General features: G+C 43.5%; 1 protein-coding gene across 1 annotated transcript; it reads right to left on the minus strand.

Moving 5' to 3' along the window:
• Positions 1-1,459: 1,459 nt before the first annotated feature.
• LOC118092897 (vomeronasal type-2 receptor 26-like) lies at positions 1,460-15,177 on the minus strand. The gene is made up of 5 exons (XM_035131566.2): positions 15,077-15,177; positions 6,377-6,668; positions 3,895-4,122; positions 3,565-3,691; positions 1,460-2,361 (listed from the first exon to the last, which is right to left on the minus strand). Exons 1-5 carry the CDS (start codon positions 15,175-15,177, stop codon positions 1,460-1,462), a joined length of 1,650 nt encoding a protein of 549 aa, XP_034987457.2.
• Between the last annotated feature and the right edge of the window lie 1,198 nt (positions 15,178-16,375).

Raw genomic sequence — 16,375 nt, forward strand, 5'->3', positions numbered from 1 at the left:
TACCACTCAAGCACACCACTTCAGTTTTTCTTAAGCTTGCTGTCATTTATTTATTTGGCCAAGCCTTTGGTAGGTAAGTAATTATCATGATCACCATCATCATTAAAATTTGTATACCACCTTTCTTTCGTAGCTCTCAGGGCAGTTCACAACATAAAAATGCAAGATAAAAAACACAAAATACACAATAAAACCAAGAAGAAAAACTAACCCAGAACACCCTTCTCCCCACCCCCTCCCATGACACACTACTTATTGTATTGTATTTACATGTTACATGTTTCAGTGGTTAATGCTCAGGCTGTTGACGTGAGCAAAGGTTGTGGCTGTGGTTGCATGTGTGGGCATATGGGCAACCATTGGGAACCTTGTTGAGGAAACTCCAACATTTTTAATATAGATTAAATGGAATGAAGAAAGGCAAGTGTCAGGGATGAGAAGCTCAGGCACAGAGAGCCAGTTTTTGATGGGAAGAGACTCTCCTTTTTGTTTTCACTTGAGCTAATTTAAACTAAATATGGAAACCAGCAAAGCCCATTGCTATCTCAGTTCAGCAAGGAAGCACCACAACTGGAAAGAGTTTTCATTTTCACAGTTCGTATGAGGAAGATTATGCAGTGTATGTTAAAGGGATAAAGCTTTATTTCATACATGAAGATAACACTCATGAAAACATATGAAAAGGGGGGGGGAGACCCAGGTAACTACTGACTGGTGAGCTTGACATTGATACCAGGGAAGGTCCCAGAACAGGTAATTCAACAGTCGGTCTGTGAGCATTTAGAAAAGGATGCTGTGATTACTAAGACCCAGCATGGGTTTCTCAAAAATAAGTCATGCCAGACCAATCACATTTCTTTCTTTGAAGGAATTACAAACTTGGTGAATCAGGGAAATGCTGTGGGCGTAGCGTATCTTGATTTCAGTAAGTCCCCCATGATATTCTCACGAGGAAGCTGGTAAAATGTGGGTTGAAGGAGGTAACTTTTAGGTGGATTTGTAGCTGGTTGACTGACTGAACCCAAACCCAACTCATGAATGGTTCCTTGTCATCCTAGAAAAAAAGTGACAAGTGGGGTGCTGCAGGGTTCTGTACTGGGCCCGTTGTTGTTCAACGTCTTTATAAATAACTTGGATGAAGGAATTGAGGGGATGCTCATCAAATTTGCAGATGACACCAAACTGGGAGGGGGAACTAATGCTGCAGAAGACAGAATCAGAATTCAAAATGACCTGAACAGATTGGAGAACTGAGCACAAGCTAACAAGATGAATTTCAATATCAACAAATGTCAGGTTCTGCACTTAGGCAGGAAGAACCAGATGCAGAAATATAGGATGGGGAGCACCTGGCTTACCAGCAGTTCATGTGAAAAAGATCTAGGGGTCTTGGTGGACCACAAGCTTAACATGAGTCAACAGTGTGATGAAGCAGCAAAAATTTATAAGCTGAAATTCTTTACTTTTCTCTCCTTGTTAAATGTTCCCTGTTGTTCAGCTCCGGTCTTAAGATAATGATGTAGCATTTGGGGAAAAAAATGCAACCCAGTAACCCAGCACTGGAGCATAAGATGGAGAAGATCTCCACAGCCACCATGTATTTCCCTTTGGTGCTTAGGTACGTTGGAATAAAGGACAGCCACACACTGCAAAAGACCAACATGCTGAAAGTGATGAACTTGGCTTCATTGAAAGTGTCAGGCAACTTCCTGGCAAAGAAAGCCACCAGGAAACTGGCAATGCCCAGGAAGCCCATGTATCCCAAGACGCAGTAAAACATGGAGGCTGATCCCTCATTACACTGCACTAGGATTTCCTCTTTCAGGGAGTTCATGTCCTTATCTGGGAACGGAGGAGAAGTAATCAGCCAAACCATGCAAATGACAGCTTGAATAAATGAGCCAGAAAGGATAACAGAATTGGCCAGTCCTTTCCCCACCCATTGTCTCATTCTGGATCCTGGTTTTGTGGCCATGAATGCCAGAACCACCGTGATGGTTTTTGCCAAAACAGAGGAAAGGGACAGAGAGAAGATCATGCCAAAAGCCGTTTGTCGGAGAAGGCAGGTTCCCTTTCCAGGTTGTCCAATGAAGAGGAAGGAGCAGAGGAAGCAAAGCAGGAGAGAAATGAGGAGGAGGTAAGTGAGCGTCCGGTTGTTGGCTTTGACTATGGGAGTGTCCCTGTGCTTCATGAAAATCCCAAGTACTGAAGTTGTAATCAAAGAGAAAGAAACAACCAATATGACCAGAGTGATTCCTAAAGGTTCTTTATAAGAGAGGTAGCTGGACACCTTGGGAATGCACTGATTTTGGCCACTATTTGGGTATTCCTCTTCCGGACATTTGATGCAGGCAGCCATGTCTGAAAAGAAGAAAGAGCTATTGAAACATTTCAAGACTTAACCTCACATGTAGGACTGAGACTAAAGTATTCAGATCTGAATACATCCATGAATGTTCCAGACCAGATTTGACAAGACATTGCCTAAGATTCTCCCCATCTGATATGGGAAGAATAAAATTCCCATAAGCAGAAATAGAAGCAGTAACACAATCACAAAAAGAGAAAGTTTTCTTGTTGTTTCTATTCAAAAGCTACTTCTTCCCCAGCAGGGGATGGTCCTGCAAAATTTATATTAATAGTTGCTCCCAGACTTTGGAGGTTCCTTCCCAGAGAAGTTAGAACGGCTCCCTCCTAGTCCCTCCGCCGGGAGGTGAATACTTTTCTATTCTTACAAGCCTTTGGGGAATGACAGGTTTTTTGTTGTTGTTTTTTTAAGATTTTTTTAAATAGGGCCATGCTGTTTTGTTTTTATTATCTGTATTTTAATAGAATTGCAGTTCAATTACGGTATTTGCAATGATTTTTTAAAATATGTTTTTAGCTCTTTGCATTTTATCTGTCTTGTTCTCATTTGTGTAAACGGCCTTGAGTCCTGATCTGGGAAAAAGAAGGGATATTAATAATAAATTATTAAAAATAATAATAAATCATAGGAAAACAGCAAACAGCCTTTTTCCTCCTCCAAATGGCTAAAGTTTAAATATGTAAATAGAATTACCTCATGAATCCAAGAGGAATTTGAAGGGTTTCCCTCCTGTATTTCATAATAGCTGCCATGGTTCCGGATGTCCTGATTCCAAAGGTTATGGATGAAACTAAAATATGCATTTGTCTCTTGTGACTTTGGCCTGATCCATGAAGATGGCTTGGTCAGCCCTCCATCTCAGTCCATTACTCTAAGGAATGTTTGTAATGCCTTCCCCTACAGATTAGCAGTTACAATTCTGATTTCATAGCCCTATCTTTTGGCGTGCTTGGGAGAATCAAGAATTCCCCATTGTAGAAAAGGAACATCTCAGAGGTGGTCCATCATTCTGTTTAGCTGTGTCACCAACAACCGTTTGCAGAAACTGACAGCTAAAGACATCTAACTCCCCATGCTGCATAAGAAGCTTGGCTTTCTCATTCTGCACACCAAAGAGTTTTAAAAGCAGGCGCTCAACAAGGCTAGTTTATTTTTTTCTGCCCGTTTCCCCAGTTACTATACATTATTTCTCTTACCGATCTGGTGAGAGATCATCCCTTCAGGACATGGAGCACAATCATAGCAACAAAATTTCTCCCCTTCCTTCTTTTTCCTGCTGTAGCCAGGATAGCAGTAGTCATTGCACACAGAAAGGGGCACAACCTGTCCAAAAACATGAAACTGAGATCAACATCATTTGCCAACACACCTGGAAGAACAGGGCGCCGGGCGCCAGGGCACCAGGCCGCCAGGGGGGCGCCATGCAGCTGCGCCCGCCCGTCGCGCAGCAGTGCCCGTGGCAGATGCTAAAAATGGAACGATTACCAGTTATTTCATACATTCCAGCACCTGCAGCTTCATCTCACCTGGTTGAAACTTCTATGCCACTCGATCTGCTCATCATTTATTGTTAACTCTTTGCCTGAAGGATCCCGAGGAGCCAATCGTCCAACTTTTACTCTAACAAAAGAGCCGTTGGGGAAAGTGACCCAGTTTGTAAGATCAAAATCTGCAATCAGTTCTCCATTTCTATCAAAACCTACACTCTCGCCGACGCTGTTGTTGAACAAGATCCTCCCTATATAGTCATGCAGCTTGAGTGAAGGAGAAAATGAAACACATTGGGAATAAAAAAGCTCTGCAAGGAAAGGTGCAAATGTCTATCTGGAATGTTCTTGACCAAGGTTGTATCTGGTGCCATATTCTGAGGCTTCTTCTCCCACCCCGACCCCCTCCACATCCACTGGAACAGTAAGGAACGGAGTAGGAAAACACCCACGCCATGTTCCATTGCGGATCATGAGTTTGTACTATATTACCACAATCATAATGAGTAAGAACAAAGTAGGGCTAGGAAGAAGCAGTGATTCAGCCAAAGAAACTGACACAGTAATTAGAGGAGAAATGGCCCTGTGAAGTTGTCTTAAAAATAAATGAAATAAAGCATCATTGAGGTGTTGTTGTTGGTGTTGTTGTTTTGGCAAGACATTATCTGAAGAAAGTTAAGAAGTGAAATCCCAACAATGCATTCATATTACATCAGATTTCGCAACAGAGTTACATTTGATGCCACACTGTGACTTGATATTATCAGGTGTATTAGTGCTTAATACTGCCATCTCTATGGAGAGATATGTTAACTGTCCTGTCCATTTAGGCCAGTGTCCTGCTTCCCGCAATGGCATCTGGGTGCATCACAAAACCCATGAGCATATTTTGAGGTCAATAAACCTTTTCTGATTTTTGTCTTTGCACCCTCAGGATAGTCAGAAATCCCAAAATGTTTGGTGCCACTCTGTGATGGACCCAGAAGACCATGCTTTGCTCACAGATACATATTCCCTATCCATCTCCACTGCCTGTATCCACTCCTCCAGGATTTTCAGGGCAGAAGCTATAGAAGCTGCCTTGCTCTGGAATGAAGACATGCCAAGCTGCCAAGAGTCAAGCCACAAGGAACTTTGCCACAACATTCCAGGATCTAAATTTTGCCATCCTGGTGGCAAAATACAGTATGTTTATAAAGTCCTTGTGCAACTTTAAATGTTAATAGAATGGCAGGGTGTGCCACCTTGCTGAAAGAAGGTGCTATCATAATGTTGGTTGTTTAGTTTCAATAATTATTTATTTAGAAATATAATATCCCAATGTTCTTCCAAAAATGGCTTTTTCAGCAGCTTACAAAAAGACAGCTGTGGTCTTTAGGCTTACAGTGTAAAAGAGATATGATGGAAAAGGAAAGTAGATTTGGAAGAAGGAGGAAATAAGAAACTCAGATTCAAATTAAAGGTTTCCAAATAACTAGGCAAGATCAAGAAAGTTTAAGGATATACTAAAATATATTTCATGGCACGCTTGAAAGTTTTGAAAAATAGACTTTTGCTTTCAATGTGCAATTACCTGCCATGGCTGCAAACTTTGAAATGTCAGCCTCCCTCCTTCCACTAAACGACTAGGCTTGGGACTGGATTCACGTAGGACATGCAAAGCATGCGCCACAGCAAACGCAGCATTGTAGACATTGTAGCTGTGGCCAAACATGCTCATTTCAAAAAGAGTACTAGGAAGACTCTCCAACTTCTCCCGGCCAGTGCAGGTATTCTTTCCCTCCACATTCCCATCAGAATGTCTTAATGAACAGCTGAATGACTGCTCCCAGAAATTCTGAATGAATCCATCTCCTTTTGCCCAAGAAGGTTCAATGATCTCAAGAAGACTTTGGAATCCAAGTGGCTCCCTTGAGCGAACCGTGATAGATAGGGTACCGTGGAAGCTTTCTATATCCCAAAGCTTTTGCATAGATGTTGCACAGAAATCCCAATGGGATGTAACAATCCAGACTTTACCCACAGGTGGCAATGCATACAATGTTGCGAAAAACAACAACATTCTCAAAACTGGCATGGCAGGATCTTCTCCATATACAAAACATGCACTGACTTTTCTATCTTGAAGAAGTGGGTATTTTTCCAGTTGGGAAGTTACAGTGTCTATCAGCTCTTCCATAAATGTCCTCTTTGCTGTTCTTAGTATGAAGGCATAGCAGATGCCATTCTGATCAAGCAGTGGAACCACTGTGTGCAAAAACCTGTCCCCATTCTCATCATCCACTGCAAAGAGCCCAATCCATGTCCATCTGAAATGGTGAAGGAGCCTGACTATCCCAATGTACTGGTGAGCTTCCTTTGGGACCATCTGATATAAGGAAGAAAACAATGTTTTGTCATCCTGCACTGGGGTAAATGATCCATATGTGAGCTGAAAGGAAGGAGGGTGTGTTGTATGGATTAAAAGAACGCAAAAATATGAGCCATTGTTGGAAAATTCCCATCAATGCATTTGTCTCACCTGTGGGATCTTGTAGGTGGCAAAAATGCTAGCCATGTTGGCAGAGGTTTCAGTAGCAAGTCCGCCAATGACAGCTATCAGTTTACTCTGAGTATCACACTTGTAGTTGGGAACAAACCTGTGTTGTGTGGAAAGGAGGCTCAGGCTGGCTTTGTATGTCGTCCTTGCCACATAGTAGCTGTTGAGGATGTGGAAGCCCAAAGAGATGTTGGGTAGGATTTGGGGATTCTCATTGATCTCTTGAACAGCAAGCAGCAAAGCCAGAATGTGCTGGTAGTTCTTAGGAACGGACCTGTAATGAGAGTTACTGTCTGTTTAATGAGGCAAAGGAAAGGGCATTTCTTGCTTTCATCATTACACCTCGGACTACTTTCATGGTTGAGCTGGAACTTTAAAAAGTCTGAAAATATTGAGAAATAGAATACAGTTATTGCAGGATATAATCTATTAGATGAAATATATAAGGAGGATTTCTTGAAACATTTATTCCGCTGTACGAAAAGACTCTGAGTAAAGAGCCATTTCCTGCTACATTATGAGGAACTAATAGATCTAGACCAGGGTTGGCTAACCTGCATCATGGTGCCAGGATCTAGCCCAGCATACTGTGGGATGTTGTCTGAAAGGAAAAGGCATGTATTGATTTCAGCATCCCACCACCAACTACTTTCATGATTAAGCTGAACTTTAAAACATTATGAAAACATGAAGATAAGGATTAGATAGGGGAAGAGTTAGCGAAATTTGGAAATAGGGGTCAGAAAATGGTTGTAGCTTCATGGTAGAGAATATGCTCTGCAACCTAGAATGTGCTTTGCATATCAGGCCAGTGTTTCTGTCTCCATTCTGTGTGACTGGACCTGCACTCAGTCAGGGAACATTGCTGGGGTGAAAGCTTCCAAAATAATAGCTGAGATAATAGCTGAGATTCCTGCATTGCAGGGAGGATGGACTGGATGACTATTGGGTCCCTTCCAGCTCTAAGATTCTGTTATTCTAATACATTACTGTGTTGTACAATATAATCTTATGAAGTGAAACAATTCTGGGGGGAAACCCACACAGACTGATATGAATGGAAGAGACAGCTGAAACGAAAGACAGGCGTCAACTAATGGTGGACTGATGTCTCAAAGACTCACTAGGGTCACGCTTCACTGTTGCCTTGCTCTAGAGATGTTTCAGAAGTTCCATTCATGTCTATCGGCCTTGGGCACAAAATATTCTCATAACATAAATAAGAGGCAGGCAAAATCATTTTTCAGCACTGGTTACTGCTGGAATACAGCTTTCCTCACACTGAAAAGTGAATCTTATTAATGAAGCATCCACCACATAAAGATAAGACCACATTATAATCTAAGGCAACAGAAGACCTGGGAAAAATAAAGGGTTCCTTACTTACACGGGTTCACCAATGGACATCTGTGTGGGCACTTCTGTGAACGAGGGACTGTCTTGAAAGAGGAAGACCTGAGAAACAATCTCTCCAATGACAAAATCACCCGGCTGATAATATTTGTGAGGTATAGGAAGGGGATCGTCATATATGCTGCAATTAATAGAATGCACCTTGCACACACTATATGGGAGCATTACAAGAAGCAGCACTATTGCTGCTGTGATCCTGGTGAGGAAATGTGTCCTCAGGACGGAGACGACCATAGTTTGCCTTCTCCCCTTCATGCATTCTCTGAAAGCATGAATTTCGCTGCCGTCTTTCATGAATGGCGGAGGACTCAGCATGTACAGATTGAAAGCCTGGCCTGTCTGAGGGTCTCCACACCTAGGCCCCTTTGAAATGGGCAAAATGTTTCTCTCCCTGCCTCACAAAATATGGAAGCAGAAGAAGAATGACCAGTATGAAAGTATTACAAAACACTAGTCCAAAATAACACGGGGGCCTAGATTAGAGATGCGTTATTTTAGACTAAGAAACTCTGAACTGGATGGTTAACTGCAGAAAAAGAAGGAGCAGGGCACATAATTACTCATTGCACAGTCTTTTTGTTTTAGATCATAGCAGAATCAGCTGGCCAAAGCACACCTTAACATATAAGGGAGAAATGATCAGGCAAAAGACCAAGCACTTTGTAACCCCAACACCATTTATGAACAACATTTATAATATTTCCACATGCTATTATTGTTGATCTTGTTAGTGGACTCTGGAAATCTACTGAGATTCAGGAAGGAAAACAATAATTTTCACAATGATTTGTGAGATAATCACCTCCTTAGTGGATTGGTAACTTTTGAGGTGTTACAATAACACGACAAAAGAGTTTATATGCCCATTAACAAAAACAACAACTCTACAAGTGTTATTTTCTCCTTTGAAGAGGACATGGCATGCCCTGGTAGATGCAGGCTACCTCTGGCCAAGGAAAGAGCGGAATCAGTCACAGACAAAATCACGTATATTTCACATACAAATATGGTCCTGGTGAGACATGACTTGGTTACATCAGGACTGAACTGTTGCAATGCAGGCTGTGTGGGCTGCCAGTTAATTATGTTTGATAAGTTTGATAAGTCAGCTGGTATAATTCCAGAGGCTAGAATATTGAATAGAACAAGAAATTGAGGTTAGGGGACTCAGTCCTTGCAACAGTTTCCCACCTTGGAAAGTGGTTTAGAATCACTAAAACTACTTAATATTGAGTGTGGCCAGTCTTCATGCAGACGGATACATCATTGTGAGCTTCTTCCATCTAGTATGGTGAAACCAGCATTAAAACGGATATTCTCATTGTACTCCACATTCAGCACTATCCATTGGGAGGTTAGATTGCAATACATAGACCCCAATTTCCAGGGGGCCATACAAAATAAAATCCAGCATTTATAAAATAATATGCCAGTGAAACGTTAGTCTAGAATTGTGCCCTTGATATGTGAATTTATCTGTGGATTATCCCCCATCCGGTGGGTGACAAGCATAAAACAGCCTATATGGAGTTTGAAATGTTATAAACCAAAACTTCATTTTACCACTTTGGCCTGCTAACCCTGTCATGGTCTGCTATAATTTATTTCCCTCATTTTCATTTTTATTAATTATTACAAATCAAACCAAATTAATTTAATTTAATACAATTTCTTAAAATCAGGTTTCCCACTCCTGTTCCAAACATATGATCTTCATCATTTCCTTACATTGCCGCATCATTTCTTAGAGCCAGTTGACATCCTTCACTTGCTGTTAAACCATTGTTCCAGCTGGCCGCTTTTTCCACCCTACAAACTGCACCTCCATTACATCTTATAAAAAAGTCTTCCCTTTCACGTATGTGTTGGTTCCAGACCTTGTGTGCTGGGAGAGTTAATGACTATCTTCCATTGTTAAATTATTTGCAGTGTTTATATGGATGGTATAATGTTTGTCGACCAGTGTACGAGCTGCAGCCATAAATAACTCACAGAATGCATATGCAAACGCCATTAAAATTCTGCTCTGGAGTTCTTCCTCAGCACACAGTTAAAAACAAAATCTCTTCTCAATTTCAGCCTCTTTGCCACATCTGGTCAGCAGTAGTTCATTCTCTCCCCCCCCCCACCTGCATTCAACAGCACTCCAGGAATAATTTTAAATAAAGTCCATTCAGCTTCGGTCAGGGGGGGGGCATAGTAAAACCTTGTTAAATTCCTTGTTGAGCGTAAATCAAAGGCCTCTCCCCCTTTTCCCAAAGTAACCAACAGAATAACATAGCAGCGGCTACACACATCCTTTTCCTTATCAGGGGAAGACAGGAAAAAAGGAGACCATTTGAAAGCCATAAGAAAGCACAAAGCACCTTGTCTTCCCCTCCCTTTCCCAGCTGTTGTAAGGATTCTCAGGCTTCAAAGAAAACATTCAGATACCTTCAAAGAGCCAAGCCCAGTCCTTTTGGCAGGAGACTGATTGCAGCCCATTAGCATATGTTGGTCCAGGAGCGCCTCTTGCTTAATGCCAATTGGCTGTTAAGTCTCGACCTCAAGATGCCCACACGTCATAGCTACCAAGTTTTCCCTTTTCTCGCGAGGAAGCCTATTCAGCATAAGGGAAAATCCCTGTAAAAAAGGGATAACTTGGCAGCTATGCCACACGTTTCAACGTTGAAGAGAAGTTTTATTTACAGTAACAAAATACAACAAGCTACAGTCTCAAGCCACTGCTCTCACTGACTTACGACTAGTCTGATGACTCATCTGAGTGTTCGGCATTGTTCCGCCTCCCTTTATCCCTCTGTGGGAACCACACCTTTTTTTCTCCTATTAAGTGACATCTTAAGAGCTTTGGGAGAGCTGTTTCCTGATATCTCTCTAAACTGGTCACTCTGCTCCCCCTCTGCATTCCCCAATTCTGGGCCACCGTCCAAATCAGTCAGCTGTGAGTGTTCACTTGTTGACCCTATGCTGACATTGTCCAAATTATGCAGGAACCAACCACAAATCATGCCAGAGACGGATGAAGATGAAGAAGAAGAGTTTGGATTTGATTTCCCGCTTTATCACTACCTGAAGGACTCTCAAAGCGGCTAACATTCTCCTTTCCCTTCCTCCTCCACAGCAAACACTCTGTGAGGTGAGTGGGGCTGAGATACTTCAAAGAAGTGTGACTAGCCCAAGGTCACTCAGCAGCTGCATGTGGAGGAGTGGAGACGTGAACCTTGTTCCCCAGATTACGAGTCTGCCGCTCTTCACCACTACACCACACTGGCTCTCATCCACAGAGGCTCATCCATGACAGGGACACACTCCCAGGTCGCACCTGCTCTGCCTTTCATGTTGGGAGACATGGGCTTGAGAGGCACAGCAGGATGCAGTGAGTTCCCCAGGCCCCACTGGAGAACATTGCAAGGATTTTTCCTCATAAATCCTGGCTTTCCCTTGCCTGAACCTCCTCGCTGCCCGCCATTGAGTTTGTGACATGGCCGGAAACCCATGGTCTGTTATAATTAATGACATTTTCTCCACATCATTCTTTCTTCTAGGATGATGAACAGGGCAGCGCATATGAACCTCATTCCTCTACCTTCACATTATTTAATGCTCCTTAAATTAGGGCTGCAATATATCCGGAATTGATGTCCAGGGGGAATAAAAAATGGCATTTTTTTGGTAACTTTGGGGTTTGTCTTAAAAAAGCTCAACCAATATGGTACTGGAGACAGATGGTCAGGTGGTGCATCCACAGCAGTGACCAGAAGAGGAACAGCTGCTGGGAGGAGCGCTGAGAGAAGAGATGCTGTGGTGCATCTGCAGCAGCACAACCGATGCCTTCATCTGCCCCAGCTGCAACCAAACTTGTCCTGGTTTTTACTTTTTGAAATTTGTCCTCCTTGCAATGGCTACACACTATGGCTCATAGCATGGATCAGACATTTCCCCCCTAGAACCCCTGAAAATGTTTGTGCTGATATGCTTGGAGACGGCTGGTATGCAGGATACGTTGGGTCAGAGAGCCTTTTCATCCTGGTGGGCCAGATCTTTATCTCCCCTGCATTTGCAGGCCAACTTTGGCAGGAGGGAGGTCCTACCCACCTGCCAATCATCTGACATCATAAAGATGCTGCATGATTGCCAAATGGACTCTCCAGCCCACCGATTAATGCTAGCCCAGGATGGTGGGGGAACAAATTGCCAAAGCAGGATTGAATCCCCCCCTCCCCCACATTGGTCAATGTGCACTTCTGTCCTCCATTTCGTAGGGTTAGGGTACATCAGCCAGTTTTCCATGGGGACTCACTGGCACCTCAAGGCTAAGGGAGCTGTCCAGCGTTAGGTGCTGAAATTTCCCCAAGAACAGCACTTTCTCATACTGTACGCTGAATTTAGGGCACATGAGCTACTCAACCATCACTACACCACCTAAATGAGAAGCACCATCAACTTCATCATTATTTTGGGCAGGGATAAAAGGGCAACAGGGTGTGTTCTGCATCCTCATTTCCAGCCACTCTATCCAATGCAAGAGTCTGCAACCCAAAGGGAAAACTCAGCCTTCCATGTGCTCAGCCAACAAATCTAAGTGGCTTGTAAGAAGCCAGAGTAGAATAAGGAAGGATTGAACTCTTTCACAGAAGCTGGTGCAGAGGGTGTGTGTGTGTGTGTGAATCCTACTTTCTGCAGCATTTGGAAGTGCCAGCCAGTTCCCAGGTGGGACTCACTGGTGCACCCAAACCAGGCAGGATTGAAAGTTTCATCTTGAGCTTTCTGCAGGGTTTGGCCATGCCAGCCAGTTCTCAGCAGGAATGGGGGTGGGGTGGGGGGCATGATGTAACCAAGTTCAATTGAGCTCCCTGCAAGTCAGTTGATGCTGGGGTGTTAAGGAGAGGTCCCCCCTCCACCTCCAATCCAAGATGAACCCTGACAGCTCTGAAACTGTCCAGCTGGGCAGAAACACTCAGGATTGCATCTAATGCTAGTAGGTCTGCTTAGACCCACTGAAAATAACGCTCATTTTTGGGACTGGGTCTACTCTGCGTATAACCAGCATTGGATACAGCCTGTGAATCAGGGCCCATGAGGGGTGTGGCCTGGGGAGAGTTTCAAGGACCAGATAGAGTCCAGTTCAGTCCCTGGGGCTGTTTCCCCAGACTTGGCCTTAAAGACAGAATCCAACATTTCATGGCAGATGATTTTGGTCTTTTGCACATACATAAAGCACTTTTGTCATTGTAGGAATGGGCTAGCTGGATTAGAAGAGACCATGATCTAGGTTGGCAATCCTTCAAAAAAGGATTTTCTCATCTACGTTAAATCAAAGTTCCTTTCTGCCTTGGCAAGTGCCCTAGTGTCAAACTGTCTAATTGAATGCTGCTCTTGCCATCTGCAGCGCCCTCTCCAAGGGGCAGCTCCCCAGAGCAAAAGCCATGTCAAGACCCTGCAATTAGAGATAATTGATGGAGAGCCATCACATATGCCATGTGAAGTTGCAATTAGGAGCAATTGTCACAGATCCAGCTATCGTAATTGTACTTGACATTCAGTATGGCAACTAGTTAGTTTATTTTAAACTTTGCTGTGCAATTTTCTGTCCTGCATTGTAAACAGCATTTAGATTTTACATGATATTAACTGTAACATGTGTTTATCTGGACACAGTACTTTCCACCTTATGCCAAACCCCAAAGGCTCAACTCCCCAAAGCCCAAGGCAAGGCTGTGCTGTGCCGTTAGCTATGATTGTCAGCAGAAAGCGCAATTAAAGCCGGCAGCCAGTTTTCTAATTATGAAATAAACTTTGGCAATCAGCTGATAATTGAGTTCCTGCAGAGAAAGAAACCTGCTCTTCTCTCTCTGCGACGCATCTGCTGTCTCCGACGCTTTGGTGTCATCATATCAACATCTCACTGGGGCCAGAAGCACCCAGGCAGAGCTCATCAACTCACACAAAATGTTTCTCGCTCAGCCAGACAAATATCCTATGTGTATCCCGTCACACTGAAATGCTTAACATTTGAACACTAAATTTGGACTTGTCCATTAATGTGGGGCTGCCTCTGAAAAGTATTTGGAAACCACATCTAGCCTGGGATGCTGTGGTCGGACTGTGGACCAGGGCCAGTTTCCTGGAGAAGGGGACTCCACTGCTCAAACTATCTCATTGGCTGCCAGTACATTTGCAGGCACAATTCAAAGTACCCATAATGATACTTAATGTTCTAAGCAGCATAGGGCCAGGATTTTGGAAAGACCATCTCCTCCTAGATCAACCTAGTTGCACAATCACCCCTCCCTTTTACTGCCATGATTACAAGGTGGTTTTAAAAGGTTAATATTCCGTATTAGGTGATCTTGAGTACACAAGTATAATAAAATCTCACTCTTTTAGCTATGACATCATCACTGAACATCTGTGCTCCTTGCAAGACAGCTCTTCAGGATAAAGCACAGATTGACACACCATCACCAGGCAGGATTGCCATCTTTTTACCTGTGTGCCATGTTCTTTGCTTTTTGATGTGCCTGGATCTTCAAATATTGCAGGTGACAATGTTTGTGAAAAACATCACCTGCTGATTTATATAGAGCACACAACTCTGAATGTCACAGGGGCATGTTCTTACTCTCCTGAGTTAATTGTGGGATATATAATCTAGGTCAAATCTCATATTCCAGACAAAATGGGGCCAACTTGTGCTGAGCCGGGATTTGGCCTGTGTGTGTTGAGGTGGCCTTGTATTGTGCCCACCCAGAGAGATCGAGGGCTGCCCTGAGGTTGGCAGGTGAGTGACAAACTGGCCAACTCTATTCTTCTTGGATGCTCCTTCATACCAGTCATTCTTTGTGCTATATGGCTCTTTAGTTCTCCTCCACTTCCAAGCTTTGCCATGTGCACTCGAGCAGAAGAAATAATAGTGGAATGCATTGAAGGGTGTCTTATAATGATTTATTGAGTCCTAGGGGGCTTGTGATTTCTGGCCATTTCCAGATCTATTGTGGCTTTCCTTACCAGGAATAGTTAGCCCCAACATATTATAAAATCACAGTAAAACATTAAACATTAGAAACTAATGTTAATAATAGGATGTTGTCAGGCAGTTTCAATGAAACTCTGTTCTTTGCTGTGGTCACAGCCTTGGTCCTTGGCGTCTTCTCTAAGAACGGGGACACTCCCATTGTCAAAGCCAACAACCGGGACCTCACCTACACTCTGCTCCTTGCCCTGTTGCTCTGCTTCCTCTGCTCCTTGCTCTTCATTGGCCAGCCTCACCGAGCGAGCTGCTCTTTACGACAAACGGTCTTTGGCATCATCCTCTCCCTTGCGGTGTCTTGTGTCTTGGCCAAAACCATCACGGTGGTTCTGGCGTTCATGGCCACCAAACCCGGATCCAGGATGAGGAAATGGGTGGGGAAATCTCTTGCCAACTCTCTTCTTCTGGCTTGCTGCTCACTTCAGGCCAGTATTTGTGCTCTTTGGCTCTGCACGGCTCCTCCCTTCCCAGATGTGGACATGAACTCTCTGGCGGAGGAAATCATCGTGGAATGCAACGAAGGCTCTGCCACCATGTTTTATTGTGTCCTGGGGTACCTGGGATTCCTGGCCATTGTCAGCTTCACCATGGCTTTCCTGGCCAGGAAGTTGCCAGACAGTTTCAACGAAGCCAAGTTCATCACTTTCAGCATGTTGGTGTTCTGCAGCGTTTGGCTGTCCTTTGTCCCCTCTTATCTGAGCACCAAAGGAGCGTCTCCACCCCCATCGTTCTGCCCAGACACTGAGGTCCAGTTCCGAGGGCCTTCTGGTGGTTCCCTCCCTGCAAGAAGCGAGGTTGCAGGGAACTAGGCAGAGGGCCTGCTCGGTGGTGGCGCCTGCCCTGTGGAACGCCCTCCCATCTGCTGTCAAAGAGAAAAACAACTACCAGACTTTTAGAAGACATCTGAAGGCAGCCCTGTTTAGGAAGGCTTTTAATGTTTAATAAATTACTGTATTTTATTTTTTGTTGGAAGCCGCCCAGAGTGGCTGGGGAAACCCAGCCAAATGGGCGGGGTATAAATAATAAATTATTATTATTATTATTATTAAGCAGATGGTGGCTGTGGAGTTCTTCTGAATCTTGGCCTCCAGTGCAGGTTTGCTCACTTGCATCTTCTTCCCCAAATTGTACATAATCATTCTGAGGCCCGACTCGAACAGCAAAGACCACTTGATTCGGAGGAGCAAATAAGAGTCAACTTGTGTTGATGCCTTTCATTTTTTTTAACCATAATTTTTTATTGATTTCTTTTTCCAATTTTAACAATTTATACAATGCTTAATTGGCAACTGTAAAACATATATCTTTTTTCAGCTCTGACTCCCCTCCCCCCCCAAGCAGGTAAATTAATTCTTTCCTCTCGCTATTATCCAATTTTTACTTAACACCAAAGATATAGGATTTATCTCATAGCCGCTAGCGTTTTCATCTCTTTATAATTATCTTTACCATAATCTACAAATTTACTCCACTCTTTCTGAAATTTCTCATCGTCCTGGTCCTGGACTCTGTAGGTCAGTTTGGCCACCTCCATAAAA

The sequence above is a fragment of the Zootoca vivipara genome, chromosome 14 (genome assembly GCF_963506605.1).
Source record: "Zootoca vivipara chromosome 14, rZooViv1.1, whole genome shotgun sequence".
NCBI lineage: Eukaryota > Metazoa > Chordata > Lepidosauria > Squamata > Lacertidae > Zootoca > Zootoca vivipara.